The following is a 22,247-nucleotide window of genomic DNA, read 5'->3' on the forward strand; positions in this document are numbered from 1 at the left end:
TCGGTGGAAGTTACGAATCAGAGTCTCGAGGCCGCGAAGAAAGGTGGCGAAATCGTCAAACCTCGAAGAGAGACAGAGGGCGGTGACTTACCAAATTCCAAGAGGTGACGGTGAACAGATCCTCAACGACCTGCATGGCCAAGGGAAAGAGGAGCACACATGGATGTTGATATCACCATCGAGGATTTCACTCATTATGTACTTCTAGATGGGACTGGCCAACTGATGCCACGAAGGGGCTCGTGTCCATTTTTGATATTTCCGGTTACTTCGACTAGACACTACCTGGTGCTAGTATCATGAGCTCTCATACATAGAGTTACTAAAGGGTGTTTACTTTTTGTTTTGGTTCTATGCCAGTTGAGAGGCCTGGAAAATGAAGGGACTGTGATCCATAGTAGAGTCTAAATTCGAGGAATTACTTTAGTAAATGTCATTATTCTTTTCGTCTTTCTCTCGTGAATCAATTTAAGCCACTCAATAACTACTCCTTGTCTTCGGATTTGTGTATTCAGCTGAAGTTTCTGTCCTAACAAGGAGGTATTAAACTACATGGGACATCAAGTAATCAATCTTCCATCAAGTGAAAGACGTCTCCTGGGGAAGGCAGGGGGCGGATAAAGACATTGCCGAAGAAGACCGCGATGTAACACTATGGCGTCCGCAGGATGCATGAGACAAATGATTGGTCAAATACGGAAGTATGCGTACACAGGTAGGGGAAACATCAATGCTACTTCTTGGGAATTTGCACCACATATTCCTGAACTTACCCCCCATAAGACCATAATTCGTGATTCCGGTGATTTGAGTCGGCTGTTTTGGAAGATGAGCTAACCCCGTGGAAAGCCCGATCTTAATTCCCGATATAGTGGTCGTTGCCAAGCCCCTCCTCGGAGATTGTGAATTACGACGTAGGTTGCGCTAGCCGAGATTAGCAGAGGCGGCCCACTGGTGCTAAGCGAGCTGGAAGTACATGAAGTAGTCGTAAGGTTTAGGTGAGAGGAAGTGTATCTTGGTCCCTGGACGAGGAAATCTGGGCAGAAATCAAGTTTCCCCTGGCCTTACTCCTTCTCTATCCCGGCACTACGAAGTACAAGGGTTCGATTCGACACGGGGGTATTTCAGTTCCATTGAACTTGTTCATTTGTTCGTTGAATAAGTTGAGGGGCAGTCAAGCACAGCAAAACATCATCCCTCCAATTGACGTAAGTCATGACGCTAGGGGAAAAGTGATCGAAGTCATTCCCTTCCCTCTGTATTGCCGCTATTGCTCAAAGGCGCCGAGCAGTGTGACTTTTGGTTCCACTCGACTCTAAAACGAGCCGAAGTTTCCATTGAACATCTCATTCGGCTCGCAGCCCGGAGCAAATCCTAGGTTAGCTAGGAACTGCGGGTCCGGTTCTATGTTATCCACATAGTCTAGCGATGAAAGTTCATCGAGTATGGCGTCATAGTCCACACTACATGCCCCCAGCCTCCCTAGATTCACCATGCCTTGGTCGTCATTGTTTAAATCGCCACCCAGAAGCGGATCTAATCTAACTGCGGCATCAGAACTAGTATCTGCTCGAGATTGAATGGCACCAGGTGCCACGGGGTTGTTGTTGTAGGGTGCTTTGGTATCTGAGAAATCCCCGGCGCGGATGTATTCGGGCATTCCTAGGCTATCGCCCGCGAACATCGGACCTGAAGCGGCCTGGTCTGGAGTTAGACCTTCCATTGCGGATCGCGGTGTCACACTTGGACCCTCAACTGAATGAGTATACCGACTACTTTCATGTCGACCTTTGAGAATGTTTAGAATCTCAAGCATCCGTATCTGCTCATCCGCTTTCAAACACTCAATGCGGTGATTTCCAATTGCAAGCTCCAGGTATAAAGTCAAAAGTATAGGTGAGCCATGTGCGCCTGCGCCCGAGACGCAATGGCTGGCGACGTCGATTAAACTTTCTATCAATCGCGGCATTGATATTGGCGAAATGAGAACTGACGCCGCCAAGAACGCGGCATGAACCAGAGATGCAGCGGGGGCTTTTGGTGTGAGATCTGCGTGGACGAGGGCGTTACAGAAATGGAATGGTGGATCAAGAGACCGGATTAGATCAGCGGGTCTGGATCCAGGAAGGGTTGAAGTTTCACCTGTTCGAGAGTATAGATGGTGGTTCAGAATTCGCAAAAATTTATATTGTTGAAATAATACCGCCAGTGGAGATGGTGATGAGATCGTCCCCAGGGGCTCTTGAGCGGCCGAAAAGAGTCTGAACTGTGGATGACTCGGGTGAAGTGTATTCGGAAGGTCTTCCGGTCTCAGATGAGACGGCTTTTCGAGTCTGAGAGAAACGAGGGTATCTAGTATAAAGCAGGCCATGAAAACAATGAGGTCTTGCTTGGCGAAAGTGGCTTCTTCGCGACTACATTGTCGTGGAAGCTGTAGATGTAGGAAAAGCCGAACAGCTTGGCCTACCAGCAGCCAGGCTGCGTTGAGTTCGTCGTGGGTGAGCTTAACCAAGGAGAGTAGGAGAAGGGAGCGCACGTGAGGTTCGACTAATCTTCCATCTTCTGGCGGGATGAGATGCCGCGCCGTGGAGTAAATGTGAGTATGTGTCTTCCACGATGCAGTATCACTTGGCCTCCCTACGTCGAATGGACTGCCCAGTTGCCTATCGGAAAACAGTGATTGTTGGCGGGAATCCAATGCAGCCCCGACGGCTAACGCACTCCATAGTTCGGAATGTGCACCGTATCCATGGCTTCTCGGATCAGGAAGCAACGCCATTGGGGAGTATGAGGCCATGACCTGCGCCAGGACTTCCTCTTCCAGAATTGGGAACCAGCTGTGGGAGTAATTGTGGTAGACGTCAAGGTAGTGTCGAAAATTAGGCGGTAATTCTAGAGACGCCAACGCGGCTCGATTCTGTAGCAAGTCCGGGGATGTGGCCAGCCATCTGTCCAATTCGCCATTGGCTTCCGCTCGAATGCCTGCTGGTAGTCCTCGATCAATTGATCGGGGAACAAACCCTGCAATATTATCGACTCGATCACCGCCGGCAGGGGGATCGCTTCGGGGTGTGCCTCCATCCTTTGAAATCAGGCGGTCGATGTTCTGATAGGCCTGGCTCTGGTGCCATCTCTTGAGCAGCGCCTCGGCCGCCGGGGAGTCCTTATCGAGAAAACAATCTCGGTATCCCTCTTCTTCCTGTCCGGCCAAAGCTACAAGCAGTACGTTTTCACATGCGGGAACGCACTCGAGCAGAAGGGCCAGGGCAACTTCGATGGCGCGCAAGTAGCCAGTCCTGATTCCTCTTCGCTTCTCGGGATTCAAATAGGTACATCGTCGCTGCATCGAGATGCACCGTTGACATTGTGGTTTTGCTCCATCGCATTTGTCTTTGGCGCTTCGGCAGGTGTCGCATGCCCGCGATACCCTCCGCCTCTTGGGTTGTATGATAGGATCCGAGCTGCGATCGCCCGTATCGGAGGCTGCTACGGACCGCTTCAAATTTTGTGGCATAATGGATATTTCCAGAGGTATCGGGCCATGGAAATAATCAGGAAGTTTCCTAGGTTAATGACTATGAAGTCATTAAGGGGCGTTCCCTTCACCGATAGAAGAAATCGATATGGTCCAGACGGCTGGGTCGACAGAGAAAGGCAGGACGGCAAACGACAGTGCTGCTGGTGAATTGCTCTCATTTTACTGTCTATGTTGTAAGATTTAATGCCAGGGAGCATGAGAACGCGAGGGGAAAGTTGGTGGACCGTTCCTACTCCCCACAGTCGGCTCCCCGCATGGACAGTGCGGTGTGTAGGGTATGGTTTGTGGGGGCGTGTGGAGGAGCCTGGGGAAACAACTTGCGAATAAGTCGTGACGAAGTATCCTGTCGGTCAGAGGATCGGAACCTTTCCTACTTCGGTAGTAGTGCTTGAAGCGGACCCAGAGCGGGGTTGAGGACCGGGGATGAGAGGCCCAACTTGAAGGCAATGATACTCTGAGGGTACTTGGCTGGTCTTTTGTCATTTCAAGATGTGACCCACTAGCGAGTTCCAGTGAAAAGTGAGGAGGATCGATTGCTGATTGTGGGGGGAAACCAGCAACGCTGAAGTCCCTACTGCAACCACCTTGCCTCCTCCATTTCTGACTGCGCTGCTGCCGATTGATGCACCAGGGGATCTGTCAGAAATTGTAGCCTCTTTTTGATGGACGAATTTCATCACTTTTATTGAGCTGCCCTTGTTGCTTTCCGCTTTCTCTGTCTCGGGATAGCGCCGGGGTGAACGGGACACCATCATCCAAACATTCGTGAGCTTGTGTATCCAGCGTCTCTCTCACCTGCGGAACTTGAAATGCCCAGTCAAGTTGACACGGTCGCGGGTGATCCCATCGTCGATCGACCCTGGCTGAACGGTTGGTTCTTCCCATTCTACCATCTCCATGATAAGACGATGTTCTAATCGGCAAAGGCAATGGTATCGATCGCGGAGCCACCGATCTTATCGGAGCGTCGGGTCCTCCAACTACGTGTCAATTCGCCCCCGACGCTTCCATTGTGCTGGTTGGCATTCGAGGCTCTGGCAAGTCCACGTTAGGCGTTATTGCCTGCGCTGCCATGGAACGTATGATGGTTGACCTGGAAAAAGTCTTTCAGCAGTCTGTCGGCTTGACTAGCGCCGAGTTTAGGAGACTCGAGGGACCTGCCAAATGCCAGACGGAACAGGCCAACGTTCTCAAGTCTGTGCTCGCTAACCACTCCACTGGCTGCGTGATCATTTGTTCCTGGCTGGAGCGAAACATCCTGACTCTCCTCCGCGACCTACGCGCCACGAGCCCAGTTATCCTCATCAGTAGAGATGCTGAGGCGGTCCAAGAGCACCTCAAAATTCTAGACAAGGCCAAGATGGCAAACCTTCTAAATGCTAGCGGAGCAGTCTTTCATACCTGTACAAATTTTCACTTCTTCAATGTTACCGAAAGCCCGACTCGACTCTCCACGCCCGAGCGTGATCAAGACGACTCTATAGCTTGCAGATCACTAGCACCGTATCTTACTCTGAAGCGGGCTGAAAGACACTTTCTGAAATTCCTATCCCTCCTTATGCCCCTCGAGTCCATACCTTTTATTGAGACGGCATTCCCACTCGCAAACATGCCTACGGAAGCGAGAGATTTCACGTATGCCGTGTCCATGCCCCTTTCCGCTCTGCTGAGCTCAGATATCGAGATTGAGGAAATCGAGACCGGCGCGGACGCAATCGAGATTGTCGTTGATGATCTCTGGCCGCAGGGGGGTAGCAACAATAGCCCGACGTCAGAGACGCCCCATGCCCGCAACTCCGGGATCAGCTTCGATCGGGCCAGAGAAATCGCAAGAGTTGTTGGAAACATTCGCCGCAATACCGTGTTGCCTATTGTCTTTCATGTTTTAGCACCAAGGAATGTCCACGCAGACACCGGCTGGCAGCTTCTATATATGAGTGCTGTTGGCCATGGTCTCCGACTAGCAGCGGAATTTGTAACCGTCGATCTGCGACTTGGGGATGACGATATTTCCCGTATCATCTCTACCCAACATCGGAGCAAGATCATAGCCAACCTTGAATCCACCACCGGCGAAGATTCCTGGGAGTCACCCATCTGGATATCTCGGTATCAGCGCGCCAAAAGCTTGGGATGCGACCTCGTGCGGTTTGTACGTCCGGCTGCGAGCATGCAGGATAACTTTTCTGTGGACTGTCTACGCTTCTCCGTTAAGAGGCTCCGAGATTTGCCTATACCAGTGATTGCCTATAATTCTGGTCTCCTAGGCCGGCATTCTGCATGCTTTAATCCTATTTTAACCTCAGTCGCGCCAAAACCCTCATCAACCCTTCACACCACCGCGCGAACTCCAGACTTCCCGTGCATTACAGCGATAGAGGCTACCAAGGCACTGTACTCATCCTTTGTCTTCGACCCTATGAAGCTTTACGTCTTCGGCGTTAACGTCGATTACAGTCTTTCGCCAGCAATGCACAATGCCGCCCTCGAAAGTTGCGGGATTCCGTATAACTATTCCCCTTATTCGGCAGACTCTATCCAGAAACTTGCCCCTCTCATTAAGGATCCTTCCTTTGCGGGTGCGTCAGTTGGACTTCCTTTTAAGGTGGATATTATTCAACTCACCGATTCTCTCAGCCCCCATGCCAAAGCTCTCGGGGCTGTTAACACCTTGATTCCGGTCCGCCGCCTTAATTCCGACGGAACCGTTCCAGACGTCAATGTACTAAGTCGAGAGTCCAACAGAGTAGGCCCAGTTATGGCGCTGTTCGGGGAGAATACCGACTGGATCGGTATCAGAGCGTGTGTCCGTAGGGGTCTGTCGCCGGCCAACGCTGTGCGATCCACGTCAACTGCCGTCGTAGTTGGGGCTGGAGGCATGGCGAGGGCTGCTGTTTATGCCTTACTTCAACTCGGCGTGAGGAATATCGTCATTTACAACCGCACTCCAGAGAGAGCACACGATCTCGTGAGTCACTTCACCACTCTGCTCAATGAAGTTGGCCTACCTCGTCTCGGACCAGGACATAATAGCACCAAAAAGGCTGCGAACTTTCACGTCCTAGAGGATAAAAATGGGCCTTGGCCGGGTTCGTTTAATCCGCCAACGATGATCCTTTCTTGCATACCCACCCATAACATTGGAGATCTACCCTCGCCTGACTTTACCGCCCCTCAGAGTTGGCTGACGAGCCCCACTGGCGGAGTGGTCATCGAGCTGGGATATAAGACCCTCGACACCCCGTTATTGGAGCAGACGAGACAACATTCGCACAGAGGCTGGGTCGCGATGGATGGCCTTGACCTCCTCCCGGAACAAGGTTTTGCTCAGTTTGAACTGTTTACAGGGAGGAGGGCTCCCCGACGATTGATGCGGAGGGCAGCCCTTCGAGCGTATCCCATCCTGGAGGGCGAACCTCTCTTTCATGAGATACAGTCCAGGATTAGGACCATAGCGGATCAGGAGCCATAAGGCTGGGGGCCTCCGGAGGGAGACGGACGTAGTTTTTGCTGTGCATGTGTGTTTGTATATCTATTTTTCGCAATGGGTCGGTTCTCCGGCGCAGATGAGCCCAGTCTCCTCCCCAAAAAGAGAGGGCAAAAAATATAAACGATAAGAGTGAGATTCACACTCACGCCCCCGAAGGGATTGGCTCACTACTGGTAGCAGGCTGACGCTTTAACCACTCAGCCATCTTGCCCCGCTTGTTGTGAGAAGTTTCTAAACACCGGTCGGTTTGGTTCATGCTGCTTGGCCTGATTTCATGGAATGCTGGTTGCTTAGGATAAAATAAGGTAGTATTTTTCTTGGAGGACAGATTGGGGGACCATTGCCTAGGCTTGCATCCCTAAACTTGGTCACTCTCCCCGAAACCAGTCCACGAGAGCTCAACGTCAGGCGACAGGGCGGGCTTGTAGGCGCTATGTAGAACGAGGAGTTGACTGGCGAAGGCGACTTTGGCATTGATGTCAATGCCTTCTCCCCAGAGGGTTTCATTTACTTCAATGTTGTTACATTTCTGAAGCGAGCCAGCTTTAATAGAGTTTTGCTGCAATATTGGCCTTAATCACACTTCAGGCAGGACGAAGAAAGCTTCATTTCCATATTCTTAGTAAGCAGGCCGAAGGCTTGACGGACTCTGTTGGTGATATCGTTGCTTAATTGGGAAGAAGAAGGTTTCTTCCTGGGAACAGTGTTCCCAAACTATCTAGCGTCTCGGCAAAGGTTCGGTAGAACTCAAGGGGCCAACCAGCCAATCAGGGCTTGGTTCCCACAGACTCCATCATTGGCCATTCACAGTGGATGATGATGCCTTGGATTGAAGGCCATTCGATTTCCCCCCGCCTATGAAATCCTAATAGTGTTGGTTCGTAGTTTACAACGTCACTGGTTGTGAGTGACTTGTGTCATCTCTTCCCCACCTCTTTCCCCCTCGCCATCATCAATCAACACCCTGGTCCCAGCTCGAGCCTCGTCCTTAGCCTCCAGGGAAACGGAGGAAAGAAATCAAAGCCTGAACCGAGTATGGACACCTTCGATACTATGTCTACGGCCTCCACCGCCGAGGGGCGTCTTACGCCAACCCACACAGTCGCCACGGAAGATTATGATCCTCGCAAACTAGTAGAATCAATTCCGGCCCCAGGCTGCACCTTTATAATTCGTCACCGCGAGACGGGTAGAATAATTGCTCTCGTGGATGGCGAGCTGCGACTCTGCGATGGCAATGGGATGCGCGATGGGTTTTACTGGCGCTGTGTGCGAAAAGACGGCTGGTTGGGGTTCCGCAACTCCGTTTCCGGAACGTACATTGGACGGTACGACGAGAGCAAGAGGTATGTTGCGAACGCGAAGAAGCATTTAGGCCACGAGTACTTCAACTTGTTGCCCAATCGGAAAGGCGGGTACGAATTTTTGACAAGGCACGGCGATAAGCAATGGAGCATGGCGGTTGCGGAGGACGGAGCGACATTGATTGAGGTCAAAGGGGAAGGGGAAGGGGCCTTGTGGGACTTTCTTGAGCCATATTGAAGGAAAGGCGCTGTCAGCCGTCCATTCTCTCTGAGGATGGTCCATCATCCACCTCCTGCGTTGCTCGGGTTTCCTCGGCGCCAAATTCGGAGTTAAATGAGGCTAGACTAGACTCTGTCTGCTTCAAACACCAAATTCCAGGAGTTGGCTTCACTTTAGTGAATATAGTGTAAGGGAGAGGGAAGCGAAGAGGTATGTGGATAGGATAAAGAGGAAGTGGCACCTCCTGTAGCTGATGAGGACTCGAGGGATTCTGTAGCCGACACGTGTATGGCCAAATGTAAAGGATTTCTCTCAGTGGACAGACAACCAATGGGTAATCTTCTCCTAAGAATCTTAGTCTGACTGAGCGGAAGCTAAGGTCAACAATCCACGAGGGTTGCGGCAACTTCAAGTATGTCTGAGCAGAGCATTCCTAGATTGTGGGCTGAGTCCTTTACAAAGATAGGAACATTAAAGAATTGGGTACCGGGCCTGTCAATTTGCCATCTCTAGGTGGCCTGTCGACGGGGTCGGGAGATTCTTGGCCCGCCTGTAGCGCCAACCCCGAGCGCGAGCGCGGTCGTGAGGATGAACAGACTACAAACCGGTGGATCTTGGAGATAAAACGTATTAATTTCGAGATGTGTGGGTTTGAAGTTCGGCCCTAGGGCATACATCTAGCATTCACCAAGGAAAGAGGCGCATCGGGTACTCTCATTGCACCCTAGAATTCGTGGGCTCAAAATCGAAAAGTTTCCGGCGGTCGGGTGGGGTCTAATCAAGCTTCGCATCTTCCGATTCCCACGGATCCTCGGCCGCGTGGGGTACTACTTAACGATGCAGCCATATTTGACCAGATGGAACTAATCCAATATCCAGTGCATCCCATTCGTTCATGGTGTAGTCTAGACTGGGATCTACAGGCGTAGCAGTCCCAGTTATCGCAGTTTCTCACGATTCTTGCGTGCTAAGCGGATAAATCCGTGGACCATCAGAGACATCAAGGTTACTGGGACCCTGACGGCCCAATGCAGGGGAGACACCTTGATAGCCTCAACGGCACCTGTCACATATTGATGCATAATCCGGCGAACATGAGTGGACAATGGACTTGGTTTGTGAAGGCTGGCTGTTCGGAGGTCTGGCATGTACTTTCAAACATGGACCGGAGTGGTCAGCATGCTCGTCGGTGTATAAGGTCGAGGTAGCAGGGTATATAATTCAAGCCATGCCCTTGTAACACTGTTAAACGCTCACCCTTGTGGCTATTATTATCCTTGCCATTGTAATCACACCATTCGAGTCGATATCCACGACCTGTTCTGCCAGAGAAACTCAAATCCAATGGTTCGCAAAACCAGGACCAAGAGCCGCGCGGCGCAAAGGCAGCCTACTAGGCCGCTCCCAGTCACCCTCCTCTCTGGATTCCTGGTACGTTCTCGCAAAAATCTCGCGCAGCCAACAATTTTTCTAACGTGACTTGGGCGTAGGGTAGTGGGAAGACCACACTACTTCAACACATCCTCCAGAGTGATCATGGCCTTCGAATCGCGGTTATTGTGAACGACATTGGAGCGTCAGTCTAAGCTTTCGTGTTTCTCTTCCTCTTCCTCTCCCTTTTCTTTTGTCCCTTAACAGGTGGGAGGGATTAAATGTACTAATATACTTTAACAGTATCAACGTTGACGCTTCACTCATCAAACAGACCCATCGACTCACCAAGACGGAAGAAAAGGTTATTGCCCTACAGAACGGATGTATCTGTTGTACTCTCCGGGGTGACTTGCTCGAAGAGCTGGTCCGCCTTTCTGAATTGCAAGAGTACGACTACATCATCATCGAGAGTAGCGGTATCAGCGAGCCTGAACAGGTCGCCGAGACTTTTGACCGCCGTCTTGCCGAGCAGATGGATGCGATGGCTGACGGTGGTGCCGAACTCGATGCTGATATGCTCAAGGTCCTTAAGCAACTGTAAGTTAACACCTCTTATGTTCATCTTATGCTTTGAGTAGCGTATATGCTAAAACGTTATCGAAATGTAGAAAAAGAGCCGGCGGTCTCGACAAGTTTGCCCGTCTCGACACTACAGCTACTGTCATTGACGCTTTCACAATTTTCAATGACTTTGACACAGACGACCTCCTCTCTTCACGCCGGGATGACGTAACACCCGAAGACGAAAGAACCGTATCGGACCTCATGGTTGACCAAATCGAATTTGCAGACGTCATTGTTCTGAACAAGGTTGACATGGTTTGTGCCGCCCTACCATGAAGGAGCCGAACTTCTACGGCCTAAAACTTACTAGAGCGTTATCTAGGTTGATAAAAAGACCAAAGCTCGCATCATCGAGTTGATTACGAAGCTGAATCACCGGGCGAAAATTCTAGAGGCGTCGTTTGGAAAAATCGATGTCAAGGAGATTGTCAACACGGGAATGTTTGACATGGCTCGAGCTCAGACTGGATACGGCTGGCTTCAGGACCTTCACGCAATGACCTTAAGAGAAGTGAGCATTCCCCATCTTCCACCTTCTCCTAATCTCAGCTGACTTCTTTCTTTCTCCTGTTAGGTCAATGGCCGAAATGTCCTTACTCCCAAACCAGAGACCGAGGAATACAATGTCCGCAACTTCATCTACGCCCGGAGGCGGCCTTTCCACCCCTACCGCCTCTTCAAATTACTGCATGACAAGTTCATCCTTCAACTTCAACATCCGGATGATGAGGAGGAGGGCGATGCGGAAGAAGGAGAGGACGATGATGATGACGTTGACATGAGCATGGACGACGACGATCAAAAACCACAAGATACCTCGGACAAGTCATCATCCTCTCGAAGCCCATCCATCCAGTCAACAACAATAACAGTCCCATCACCCTCCGCTTCTCTACGGGGGTCCAAAGATGAAGTTGACATCGAAATGGTTGACGATTTGGTCCCGCCTGCCAATGAAGTTATCCTCGCCAACAAGAGAGCTGATCCCCTCTTCGCTCGCCTCTTCAGATCCAAGGGTGAATTTTTGCTAGCAACGAGACCACACCGCGCTGGCGAATGGTCTCAGGCCGGCGGCATGCTGACCCTCTCCGGAGGTCGCCCTTGGTTCTGCACCTTGCCTCAAGAGGAGTACATGACTGGAGATCCCGAAGTCGACGCTCTTGTGCAATATGACATGCGCAACGGCGGCGAGTGGGGTGATCGTCGGCAAGAGCTAGTCTTCATCGGTGAGGCTCTCAATGTTAAGGGCTTGGAGAAGGCGCTTGACGAATGCCTTCTCACGGACGAGGAGTTTGCCCGCTGGGAGAATGCCATGCGCTATGACGATAACAGCCTGAGCGACAAGCTGGATAGATTGGCTGATCTGTTTGACGATGGTTTTCCGGACTGGCCGGATGAAGCGGAGGAGGAACACGATCACGCCCCGGATGAACAATGTGTCGTACACCCAGTCGGAAGGCGGTAAATACAGTTTAGACAGTTTAAAAACAAATAAAAATAAAAAGAATGCAATGCCGTTAAAAATTCAGACTGGACTGACAGTCGCTCATTTGTGGATCCTGTGAATAGGAAACCCCTCACAACCCATGACCCGCCAACTATTCGATAGCGTTTACGAGGTGGCAGAAGCAGTCGACCTTTTCGCTTCACTTCTCAAGCTCCTTGCCAGTTCCACCGCCACTGGGTCGGAAAACACCTTATCGTACAAAGCTTCCAAGTCTTGTTCTCCTCGGAGCAATGCACGTCCCTCCACTCTCGCTCTTTCCCATTCGGCTTCCCCTGCACTATCGTCGAGAATTCGGTCAACACAGTCGTTCAGACTATTTGCGACATCGGTTCCCAGTCGCTCTCGTACAGTAGTCGGGAAATTCCTCAGGGCCAAGAGGGGGCTGACGCCAGCTTGTGCTGATAAGATCGACATGACGAAAGCACCTTGTTCCGGAGTCGGTATGACACCGGATTGGATGCCGGCAGCTGAGAGAAGAGCGCTGATGTTTTGGACGATCGCCGCAGGAGTGTCCTGCTCCGACTGCTGGTCATTCGGATTGGTTGGTTGATTGGAGTCAGGCATAATTTTTGATTGCCAATGTCGTTGTGTTTAGATTCTAGATGGCGTCTGTAAGGTTGCATAGAGTTGAAGAAGAACCTTGCCTTTCTCCCTTGGACACCCACGGTAAATGCGAACCATCCTTTATCAACAAACTCCGTTCGGGCGATTTCGGGTTCCTGGGCGTTGTGATTCGTCTTCTAGTTTTCGGTGATTGCAAGTTGGTGGCACAGCATGAACACGTCTTATTGTCACATTGTCACATTCTGTGCCACCCAACTCTCAAGCAAGATTGGTCTCCCCCGGCATCCAAGAAGTTCCAGCACTGCTGCCTAAATGACCGGATTGCGGTATCGGATCACTCATAGTGACCAATGAACTGGACCATCGTTACATGCCTCCGTCCCCCCAAGTATGTGACCAGCTTGCCTCTCCCTTACCGTCATCAATGAACCAACGGGCTCCTTTACTTCTAGCTCGACACTCACTAACATAGACGGTGCCGTTTCCTCCTGCATTTGAAATTACCCATATCCAAGAAGAGGGAGTCTCATGACCGAGGCATGGCACTTCGCGTCGCCCGAGATGCTGAGGCGCTTGAGAAATCTCTCATCACTCACAGCGGTTTGTTATGCCAAGATTTAAGCCACCCGTCTTCTTGAACATCAATATCAATCAATATGTCGTCCGTTAGCTTCCCTGATCTGCACCTCAATGAATCCGTACGGGAAATCGAGGGAAGTTCGTGGCTAATCTCAAATACCCTTCTTCATACACATTCGTCGTCGGCAACACCCAACAAGATTACAACCAACACAACATGCTGGAGCGACAGCAATGGGGGACATTTCGCACTTTCCACTGCCCCTGAGCCCCTTCCAGATTCCAAACCACTCACGGAAAACTCATCTCCCATCCCGAGAGTCCACGCAATTGACAAACAGGCGGCTGTTTGGCGGGCAGGCGAAGCGTTCATCAAAGCGCATCGCATAGACTATCCCGATGTGACCCGAGAGCATATTACTCTCCAGTTTCTCAAAGACCAAAAGCCCCTAGGTTTTGATTTTCCGTACGTATTACATCATTTTGAGATTGGCTCGCTGTATTTCCTCGTCGTCTTGAGGGTTCCCGGACGGCTCCTTAACGAGGCCTGGCCCAACCTGGATGAGACTACACGCCAGTATTACATCAAGACGGTGGCAGATATTTGTGGTCACTTGGCAAACTGGAAGGGTGACGTCGTCAGCGGTGTCGACGGGCATCAGCTACTTGAGCGCCTTCTTATCAAAGGAAATAGCAAGACGCCCGATGCTCTTTCACCACATCAGCTCCTAATGAACTGTACCGAGATGTCTATGGATCTCTCTAATCTTGCCCTATATGACTGTGATCTTAGCCCCACAAACCTCATTGTAAATCCCTTAACAGGTTCGCTGGGAATAATCGACTGGGAGCTTGCTGGCTATGTGCCTGTCGAATGGGTGAGAAGAAAGTTTCGACTCTCGGCAAGAATGGATCTCACTCATGGGGATGAAGTCTCGAAAAGTGACTGGGGTCGTAGGGTCGCCCAGCATTTTACATAGAAAAGATGGGTTTCAGTGATGTTGTGGCTGCATGGTGGGAGTTTCAGGATGTACGTAGGGAACATTGCGTCTACTCTTGGCTCCGCTTCTCTAGACCCCCAAATTCAGGGCTGCATATGCACCAGAACAACTAGAGCTCCCCTTGGCAGCGTACTGGATTTATTGAATGGCAGTTTACATTTGGGAAAAAGCTATTTAATGCCATGTACGCAATAAATTGTTAATGCCATATATTACGCTTGGAGCTTACCAAAGGGGCCAAAGAAAAAAAAAAAAAAAAAAAAAAAAAAAAAAAACCACGACGTGTACTTTTGAGGGAAACTGGTACAGATCCAGTAAAAGAATAAAAAAACGTAAAACCAACGACCTATCACCGTCTTAAAGTTTTTAGGGGCTTCCAATATTTACGACAACCATGAAGTAAGACCTAAAGTTGGCACGCAGGCCCCGGTGTTTCTGAGGTGAGCGTACCTGTTGCTGAGGTCAAACTGATGAATCGACGGAGATGGCCATGCCAGCCATGTCGTGTATAGCACGGCGACCGCAACCGGGGTGATTGCTTAAGGTGATGGTTGCTATTTAGCAGACGGCGATCCTTTCAGACCGTTAGCTGCATAAACTTACGGCGGATAAGGACACCTTACTCAATGATATTTAGGGGGATGGAGAAGTCCAAAGTGATATAACCGGGGAAAACAAATGCGGAAGATAGGGTGTTGAGGATGTAGAGAGGGCAGGTCCAGCAAGAGTTTCAAGTGGTCAGAGTAGCGTCCTCCAAGCAAACTCTCACTCTCACTTGGGGCCCAGACGTCGGCCCCGGAGTTGATATTGACATGCCGAATTAGTCATGCTCTGGATGCTCAGCGCCAGTTCCAATTTGCTTGTCCCATAGCGCCTTATACTTCCCAGCTCTTGCTAGGAGCTGGGTATGGGTTCCGCTCTCCACTACACGACCCTCGTCCAACACCAAGATACGATCCGCACCAACGACGGTCGACAGCCTGTGCGCAATCACAAAAGTCGTGCGCCTCCTCGTTCCTTTGAACGCCTCGAGCGCTTGCTGGATATTCGACTCCGTATTCGTGTCCACGGCGCTCGTCGCCTCGTCCAGAACTAGGATAGATGGATCCCTGAGGACCACACGTGCAATGGCCAGCCTTTGTACCTCACCGCCCGAGAGTTTAACGCCATTCTCACCGACGCGCGTATCATAGCCATCAGGGAAACCAATGATCTTGTCGTGGATGGCGGCAACGCGACAAGCTTCAGAAATCTCGTCGTCGGTAGCAGATAGTTTGGCGTAGCGTAGGTTCTCCCGTATTGTGGCGTTGAAGAGCAACGGATCCTGAGGGACAACGCCTATAACGTCACGCAGCGAAGAAAGGGTTACGTCGCGAATGTCGTTTCCGTCAATCTCGATGGATCCACTCGCCACATCGTAGAAGCGCAGGAGGAGCTTCGTAATGGTGGATTTACCTGCGCCAGTGGCTCCGACGAAGGCCACAGTCTCTCCAGGCGCGGCGGAGAAGGTGAGGTCACTAACAGCAGTTTTCTGGGGGTTGTACGCGAAGAAAACGTTGTCGAACGTGACATGGCCCGCAACAGCACCTATGCTGTGCGCGTCGGGTCGGTCGGTGATGGTAGGGTTCGTCTGGAGGAGGGCAAGTAGTCTTTCGGCATCAATGAGGTAGGACATGACAGCCCGGTACTCGTGCATCAGAAACTTGAGCGGCCAAATGAGGTAGCCCCAGTAGTCTATGAAGAAGACGAAGTCTCCAGGGGATGCCTCGCTTCTCATTACGCGACGCGCAATCATGCAGGCGATGATGACAAAGGTGAAGGGTTCAATCAGCTCCACCGCACCCTGGAGACATGTCACACGGACTGACAACTTTCGGTCAGCTTCCAGTTTCGCATCCACTGCCTGCCCGAATCGATGTCGCTCGTAGCCGAAGGAATTGAAATACGAAACTGTCATCCACCCCTGAATCCCTTGGTGCATGACACGGGCCTCCTCCCTCGACGCCTTCATGTACCGTCGGCGTGGTTCAATTTTCCAGCGAGTCGTCAAGATTTCGAACATCAAAAATGCTGCAAAGGCTGTCATCATAGTGAGCGATACGGATGAGTCGAATCTCGAGTAGAGGATACCGAAGGAGATAATCAGGTCGAATAAAGTAGGCAACATCTCGTTCACAGCCGTATCGAGCAGGTTCATCAGAGCGCCGCCCTGCTCGACGGACTTCATCACTTCGGTCGAATCCCGCTCCGTGTGAAAGTCCATTGACAGGTTCATGACATGGGCAAAGGCGGCGTTCGTGACTTGGCGCTCAGAGAACTGCCTGATGGGAATCTTTGCGAGGTCTTGGATCATATCGAGACCGGATACGCCGTGAGCGATGTTGAGAACGAGCCAAACAAGTAGCTCCCGATAGGGGGGTTCGCTGCCACCCTCGACGATCTTGTCGGTGATAATTCCAAGCTGAGTGGGAGTCATGACGTTGAGAACACGTCCTCCAGCTAAAGCAAGGATGCAAACAACAATGCATAGCTGAACCTGGACATTTCTCCGGGGCCAGATATATGGGAGGAAGATAGAGAAGTCCTTGAGATACCCCCACCATCCACCAGTTTCTTTGAGTCGCTGGGCTCGGCGCTCCTTCACCGACGCTGCGTCGTCGTCAGAATCGGAATCGGAATCATGCTTATCATCGATGCCGAGTGCAGAACCGGCCCCGGAACCATTATTTGAGTCGACTTCCGGGGAGGCCTTTGGTATTCCCTGAAAGGACGAAATGCCGTAAATATCGGGAGATTGACGAGTTCCACTGTTCGGTTGTAGTAAGGGATCGCTCTCGACAGGGGAATGAGGGCGGCTTTGACCCATGATTTCAGTTTCGCAAGCTCCGGCCGGGAAAGTAATTATTTCAGGAGGTAAGGTGCTTTCACATGCAATCCTGTTAACGGCTGGGAAAGGCACGGGGATATTTATCTGCACCTAGCAACCCAGTATCGAGAAAAAAAAAATCTAGGTGGTGGCTCAAATGCGACGCCAAACTTCAGGAAGGAATTGGGGTGTGCTGGACAGACCGGGAGACCAGGAAGCGGGTAGTTAAATGGGCTGCGAGAGTGACGGTCTTCGTATTCCCTCTGTGTCACGTACCTCGAGTGGAATTACGACAGCTTTGACTCCCATCGGTGAGTTAGTGCTTATGGTCATGCAACGTCGGACTGCCAATCAGTCGATCCATTTCTCGCTTCTGGGGTGCCTGAGGAATTGCTGCCTAAATCAAGATGACAGAAAGACTCACAAGTTACCCAGCAACAGTCATACTTATTGCATCTTTTTCAATTGGCTTCGCTGAGCCGCACCAACTCCGAGTCACACTTCAAGGAGAGCGATATTACGCACCAGTGGGCAAGTGAGACTCTTGTTGGAAAAGATCCTGGTTTTAACGAGCCGGGAACATATGACTGGTCCAGTCGCTTTCCGTGATATTCAAATTCCGAGGGGTTCTTGCTGCCACGGGGCCCTCCATCAGGCTTCTGAGGACCGCAAACGGCATTGGAAATAGGTTAGACGTGGGAGGTTCGCCCTTGGGCAAGCAGATCTCCGACCGAAGGCACCCGCAGCCGGTGAAACCCCATGTGTTCTTGTCCAAGGTCTCACATCGCTGACCATGAGGTAATTCGCATCGGGTAAGTCCCAAACTTTTCCGGCGAGCCTTTCTACGAAGGGCACAGCGCTGTACTTGTCCACAGCGCGACCCAACAAGTAGACCCGGATGGACTTGCGGACCTTTGCGAACAAAAAAGCGGTCTCGCAAGTTTTTCTGTAGCATCCAAGTGTTCCTAGAAGATCTCGAGCGTCAATGCAATGTCATTGACGCTGCCATTGGCTTGGATGCTGCCGTCGAGGAGAGTATGTTACCTAGGCTGCAAACTAAATAATGTTGAATAACCCTCACCTGTCTAGTGTGCACTCTCATCAAATGAAGTCTCAAACTTGGCCCAGTTTCTGTTGGCAGACTATCCAGACTTGTGCATGTTGCTCTTCCTCACATTGCCCTGACTGGCTAATCTATCAAACTTAACCCGGTGCCAGTCCCGCCCCTACCCATCGCCAGGCCAGCCCACCTTCATCTTCCTAGCCAGCTTACTGTGGTTAAAATGATCTTCGGGATCGGAATTGGAGTCGGGTTCAGGGTTCTCGGCAGGTCCTGAGCGCAGCAACGTCTTCGCTGTCGCCCTTGCGGATTCCCCTTTTTTTTTTTTTTTTTTTTTTTGCGTTTGTCCCCGCGGCGGTAGTTGGTAGCAGATGTGTTAGCCATGGGGACGGGGGCGTTGACAAGATCATTCTCAGGATAGCCGAAATGGGGGATATTGCGAAGTAGGTCAATAACCGTGTCGCTCCGCTTGAGGTCGGTCAAGGTCTCCTGGGGTGATCGAAGGCCAGCTACTAGCGGAAGCCTGTAGGACAGTGGCATTCCAGAAGACGCGGTGACAGAAGTTGCAGTAGTCCGACAAAAGACGGCCGAGTTCGCCTCGATCGTACGCCATAATAGGAACTGGTGGCTATCGTAGATAGAGGTGTTTGAAAGATGATCGAAGGGCCTGAGTGAGGTGGGACACTGATGGTGACGAGAGGCGAGGGGCTCGAATAAGTTCTTCGATGATGTCTGTGTTCCACCCCTGTTAAGAGAAGGGGAACAAGTGGGGCGTGAGATTTAATTTCATCGGGTTAATATCCTGTGACAATGGCCGGCGATCGTCGAACACCGTCTGGAAGCTATGTTATAAGAGAACAGAACCTGGTGACGATAACCCGGTTCGGCGTTCAAGGACAGACACACATGCAAAGTCTTTTACACTCGAAGTGAAGCCGGAGGGACCCTTCTTAACCAGGGGCAATTCCTTGTATGCTGTGTTAAGATTTAGTTGAATTACGGTGCTCTTCTTTCATTCGCTCTAGGGCAGGGAGATCAGTCTTGAGGCTCAATCTGGACTCGTTACTTATGCGTTATGCATGTGCATTCCAATAACTCAAAACGAAACATGGAAGTAACATTCTTAAGTCGCCAGAATCCGCGCGGCGACTACGATCCCCTTGGCCGTCCTTTTCACCCACTCCCTTGCGACGCTCAGGTCCCCGCCTACAGCATACTGCACCCCCTCCGTGATCCCCGGAAACGTCACTGCTGCATACCCCGTATCCAACCCCGGAGCGGTCACAACATGTCTGTAAAACTCGCGACTCGGCAATCCTCCCTGCGAGACGAAGCCTCTCTGGAAATCACGATACCTGTGGTTCACAACCGTCTTCAGCTCCTCGTCCCCAGTCTCGACAGCTTGACGCTCGAGCGCCTTAACCGTGTCGGCGCTGCGCTTGAACAGCTCGATAGCCGTATCCAGCTCGGAGAGGTCGACATCTGCATTTTCCTCCGCCAAAAACTCGACGAGGTCGTCGTAGTACGCACGTAGCTCAACGGCATAGTTCTGAACGTCGATAGGTAGGATGTCGTCGGATGCAAGATGATAAGCCAGCAGCGCGAGAAATTGACCCTGCGCTGCATGTACATGGAACCCTGGGTCCCCCCACGTCGCCATCCAATGGTACGTATCGTAGTTGGAGTGATAGTGCCAGATGGGATCCTTGGGGCCCCCGTAGCTGCTGATGTCGAGCGATCCAACGCCGCGATGCAGAAAGCCCGTGAAGTCCGACCCGGAGCCAAGAATTCCAATGACGCCACCGGAAATATCGTACCACGAATCGTAGAGCGAGATGTTATACGCTCCGAAGTTCGGGTGGATGACCTTTTTGAACGTGTCTAGCGCCACGCCGTGAAGCTCTGGTGTCGCGGAGAGGCCTTGATGAGGGCCGGCTACCGCTACGTCAACGTTAAGATAGGCAACAGCTGTCTCGGTGAGCCAGTTAGTATGCTCCTCGACCCACTCGACAGAGCCGATGAGACCCCACTCCTCGGCGTCCCATGACGCTAGCACGATGTTGCGCTTTGGCTGCCAGCCGGTAGCGCGCAGCTTGTTTATGGCGCGCGTGAATTCGACGAGCACGGCGGAGCCAGAGTTGGGATCTGCGTTGCCACCGATCATCCACGTGTCACGGTGGTTGCCGATGACGATGGTCTCGTCGGCGTTGGTGCCGTTGATCCAGCCAATGACGTTATGAATGGGAGCAATCGCATCACGCGACTTGACGTCCAAAGTAAGCTTCGCTCCCGGCGCTGGGCCAGTGAAATACCTCGCGTCCAACCCTCCAATCCAACCAGTACGGTTCACGGCTTCCCCGGATACCCCGTGGCCATTGAGCGCTTGCAGGAGAGGCTCAGCAGCCTCGTACGAGAGAGGCAGCGACGGGATTTGCGGAAGGACATTCGATGAGTCAGCCCGAGGTGCACCCTCATGAGAGGGATATCCTGGTGTCGTGGGATCGCCAGGGGACGTCGACAGGAAGAGCGTCGAGCCCTTTTGCACTGATGAAGGGTTGCGTGCCGGGCCATCGGGGTAGGCCGCGTAACCATTCGCGGTGGTGATCTCGCCATCGTCAATGGGGTCTATGAAGATGACGGCCGCGATGGCGCCAAAGTCCTGGGCGTTTTTGACTTTGAGGCCGCGAAACAGGCCACCGTAGCGGATGAGGGCTATTTTGCCCTTTATTTTCACACCCTTGTCTACGACAGCTTGAAAGTCGGCGATAGAGCCGCGGCTGATGCTCTGTTAGCGTGCGAGGCTAATTTGGTGCTCGAAAGAGGGAAAACAACAAAGAAAAGCTCACCCGACGTATACGTATTCCGCCTCAGCCCGTCCGCTCGGCGAATACCCCAACCACGTCTGCTGCGAAATCTCATCCCACCCCGTCACTTCATCCTCCTCCAGGACGTCCTCCCGAAGCTTAACCTCCTCCGTCTCACCATCGGCGCTGGTAAAGTGCAGCGACGCGCTGACGGGATAACGTAAGTAGACATGGTACTCTTTTAGCTCGCTTACGACGCCGTTCTCTGCCCACCGGTCCGCAGTCCACTGGGCTGCTTCCCTGCCGAAGCCAGCGAGCTTGTTCTGCCTGCCGTAGTAGTACGACCACGCATCAATGGAGACATTGTCGAAGCAGTTAACGAGGATGGTCTCGTGTTCGGTCAGAACGGGTGGCCAGGCGTCGTTACGTTTTGCCAAACGTTTACGGTGAGTGTGGGGGGACGAGATGAAGTCACGCTGACAGGCAGTGGCGCATGCGGCGAGGGCGACAAGGATAATGGGGCGCATTGCTGTGGTGATGCGCATAAAGGCTGCGTGGGCTAAACATTGGGAGAGGCGGCCGATAGAAGAAGGGATGGAGATGGTCTTATAATATACCTGAATCGAGCTGTCCGGTTCCCGACTGTGTACTTTGCTCTGGATCTTGCAAGACGCGACCTTCCTAATGCGTTAAACCCGTCGTGCGTACCCAGTCGAAATAAGGCCTGGCTTGAAATCACAAAGGATCAGAAAACGAGATACGCTGGGAGGAGCCAATCGGCTTCATAATTTTCAAGGCTCATCCCGTGGGGTAAGGGCATCTTGGCAGCGTCGGACAGGAGCCTCTCATCGCGTCATTTTGCACTCTTGGCGTCCGGCCGATGAATACTCCTTGGCTCCGGCGGTGTGCCCCGGAAACTAATTCGTAAGCGGGGAATGGCACGCAATCCTGGGGTCGGAGTTCATCATTGCAGTAGATGCAATGCACTTGATGATCCGATTTGAAAATCGCATCCGCTGTCTCCTCACATAAGTCCACAACCCCCACGCCTCTGGGCCGACGTGTCCGATTCTAACTCTTCCCGGTTATTCTCTCTAGCTATCACCACATCCACAAGCATAATACTGCTCAATGGAATATAGACACCAGTTTGAAAACTGGGGGTATAGTTGACTTCGACTGCAAACCGAGGCCATGATTTACTGGTAACACCCAATTGTTGTCCATTCGCACTCGGGCGAAATGAGAACTCCGGGAGCCGCCTCCGGTCCTGCATGACCTATCACATGCATAGCGTTTAGTACTCCCTGATGACC

The 22,247-nt window shown here is 51.7% G+C and overlaps 3 protein-coding genes and 4 pseudogenes across 3 annotated transcripts; 3 read left to right on the top strand and 4 right to left on the bottom strand.

Moving 5' to 3' along the window:
* Positions 1–1,315: 1,315 nt before the first annotated feature.
* Positions 1,316–1,723, bottom strand: SAPIO_CDS6515 (annotated as a pseudogene; the record flags this gene model as incomplete).
* A 2,624-nt stretch (positions 1,724–4,347) lies between these two features.
* On the top strand, positions 4,348–7,010 carry SAPIO_CDS6516 (Quinate repressor protein; the record flags this gene model as incomplete). Its single annotated transcript, XM_016788597.1, has 2 exons — positions 4,348–4,408; positions 4,465–7,010. 2 exons carry the CDS (start codon positions 4,348–4,350, stop codon positions 7,008–7,010), a joined length of 2,607 nt encoding a protein of 868 aa, XP_016641750.1.
* A 1,071-nt stretch (positions 7,011–8,081) lies between these two features.
* Positions 8,082–8,570, top strand: SAPIO_CDS6517 (annotated as a pseudogene; the record flags this gene model as incomplete).
* Positions 8,571–9,896: 1,326 nt separating this feature from the next.
* Positions 9,897–12,015, top strand: SAPIO_CDS6518 (Uncharacterized protein; the record flags this gene model as incomplete). Its single annotated transcript, XM_016788598.1, has 6 exons — positions 9,897–9,983; positions 10,043–10,128; positions 10,227–10,523; positions 10,595–10,805; positions 10,873–11,061; positions 11,125–12,015. The coding sequence occupies 6 exons, from the start codon at positions 9,897–9,899 to the stop codon at positions 12,013–12,015; spliced, it is 1,761 nt and encodes a 586-aa protein (XP_016641751.1).
* Positions 12,016–12,162: 147 nt separating this feature from the next.
* On the bottom strand, positions 12,163–12,621 carry SAPIO_CDS6519 (annotated as a pseudogene; the record flags this gene model as incomplete).
* A 2,400-nt stretch (positions 12,622–15,021) lies between these two features.
* Positions 15,022–17,067, bottom strand: SAPIO_CDS6520 (annotated as a pseudogene; the record flags this gene model as incomplete).
* Positions 17,068–19,250: 2,183 nt separating this feature from the next.
* SAPIO_CDS6521 (uncharacterized protein) lies at positions 19,251–21,458 on the bottom strand (the record flags this gene model as incomplete). The annotated part of the gene is made up of 2 exons (XM_016788599.1): positions 19,251–20,904; positions 20,974–21,458. The coding sequence occupies 2 exons, from the start codon at positions 21,456–21,458 to the stop codon at positions 19,251–19,253; spliced, it is 2,139 nt and encodes a 712-aa protein (XP_016641752.1).
* Positions 21,459–22,247: the final 789 nt, after the last annotated feature.

This window comes from Scedosporium apiospermum, assembly GCF_000732125.1.
Source record: "Scedosporium apiospermum strain IHEM 14462 chromosome Unknown SEQ_SAPIO_0104, whole genome shotgun sequence".
Lineage (NCBI taxonomy): Eukaryota > Fungi > Ascomycota > Sordariomycetes > Microascales > Microascaceae > Scedosporium > Scedosporium apiospermum.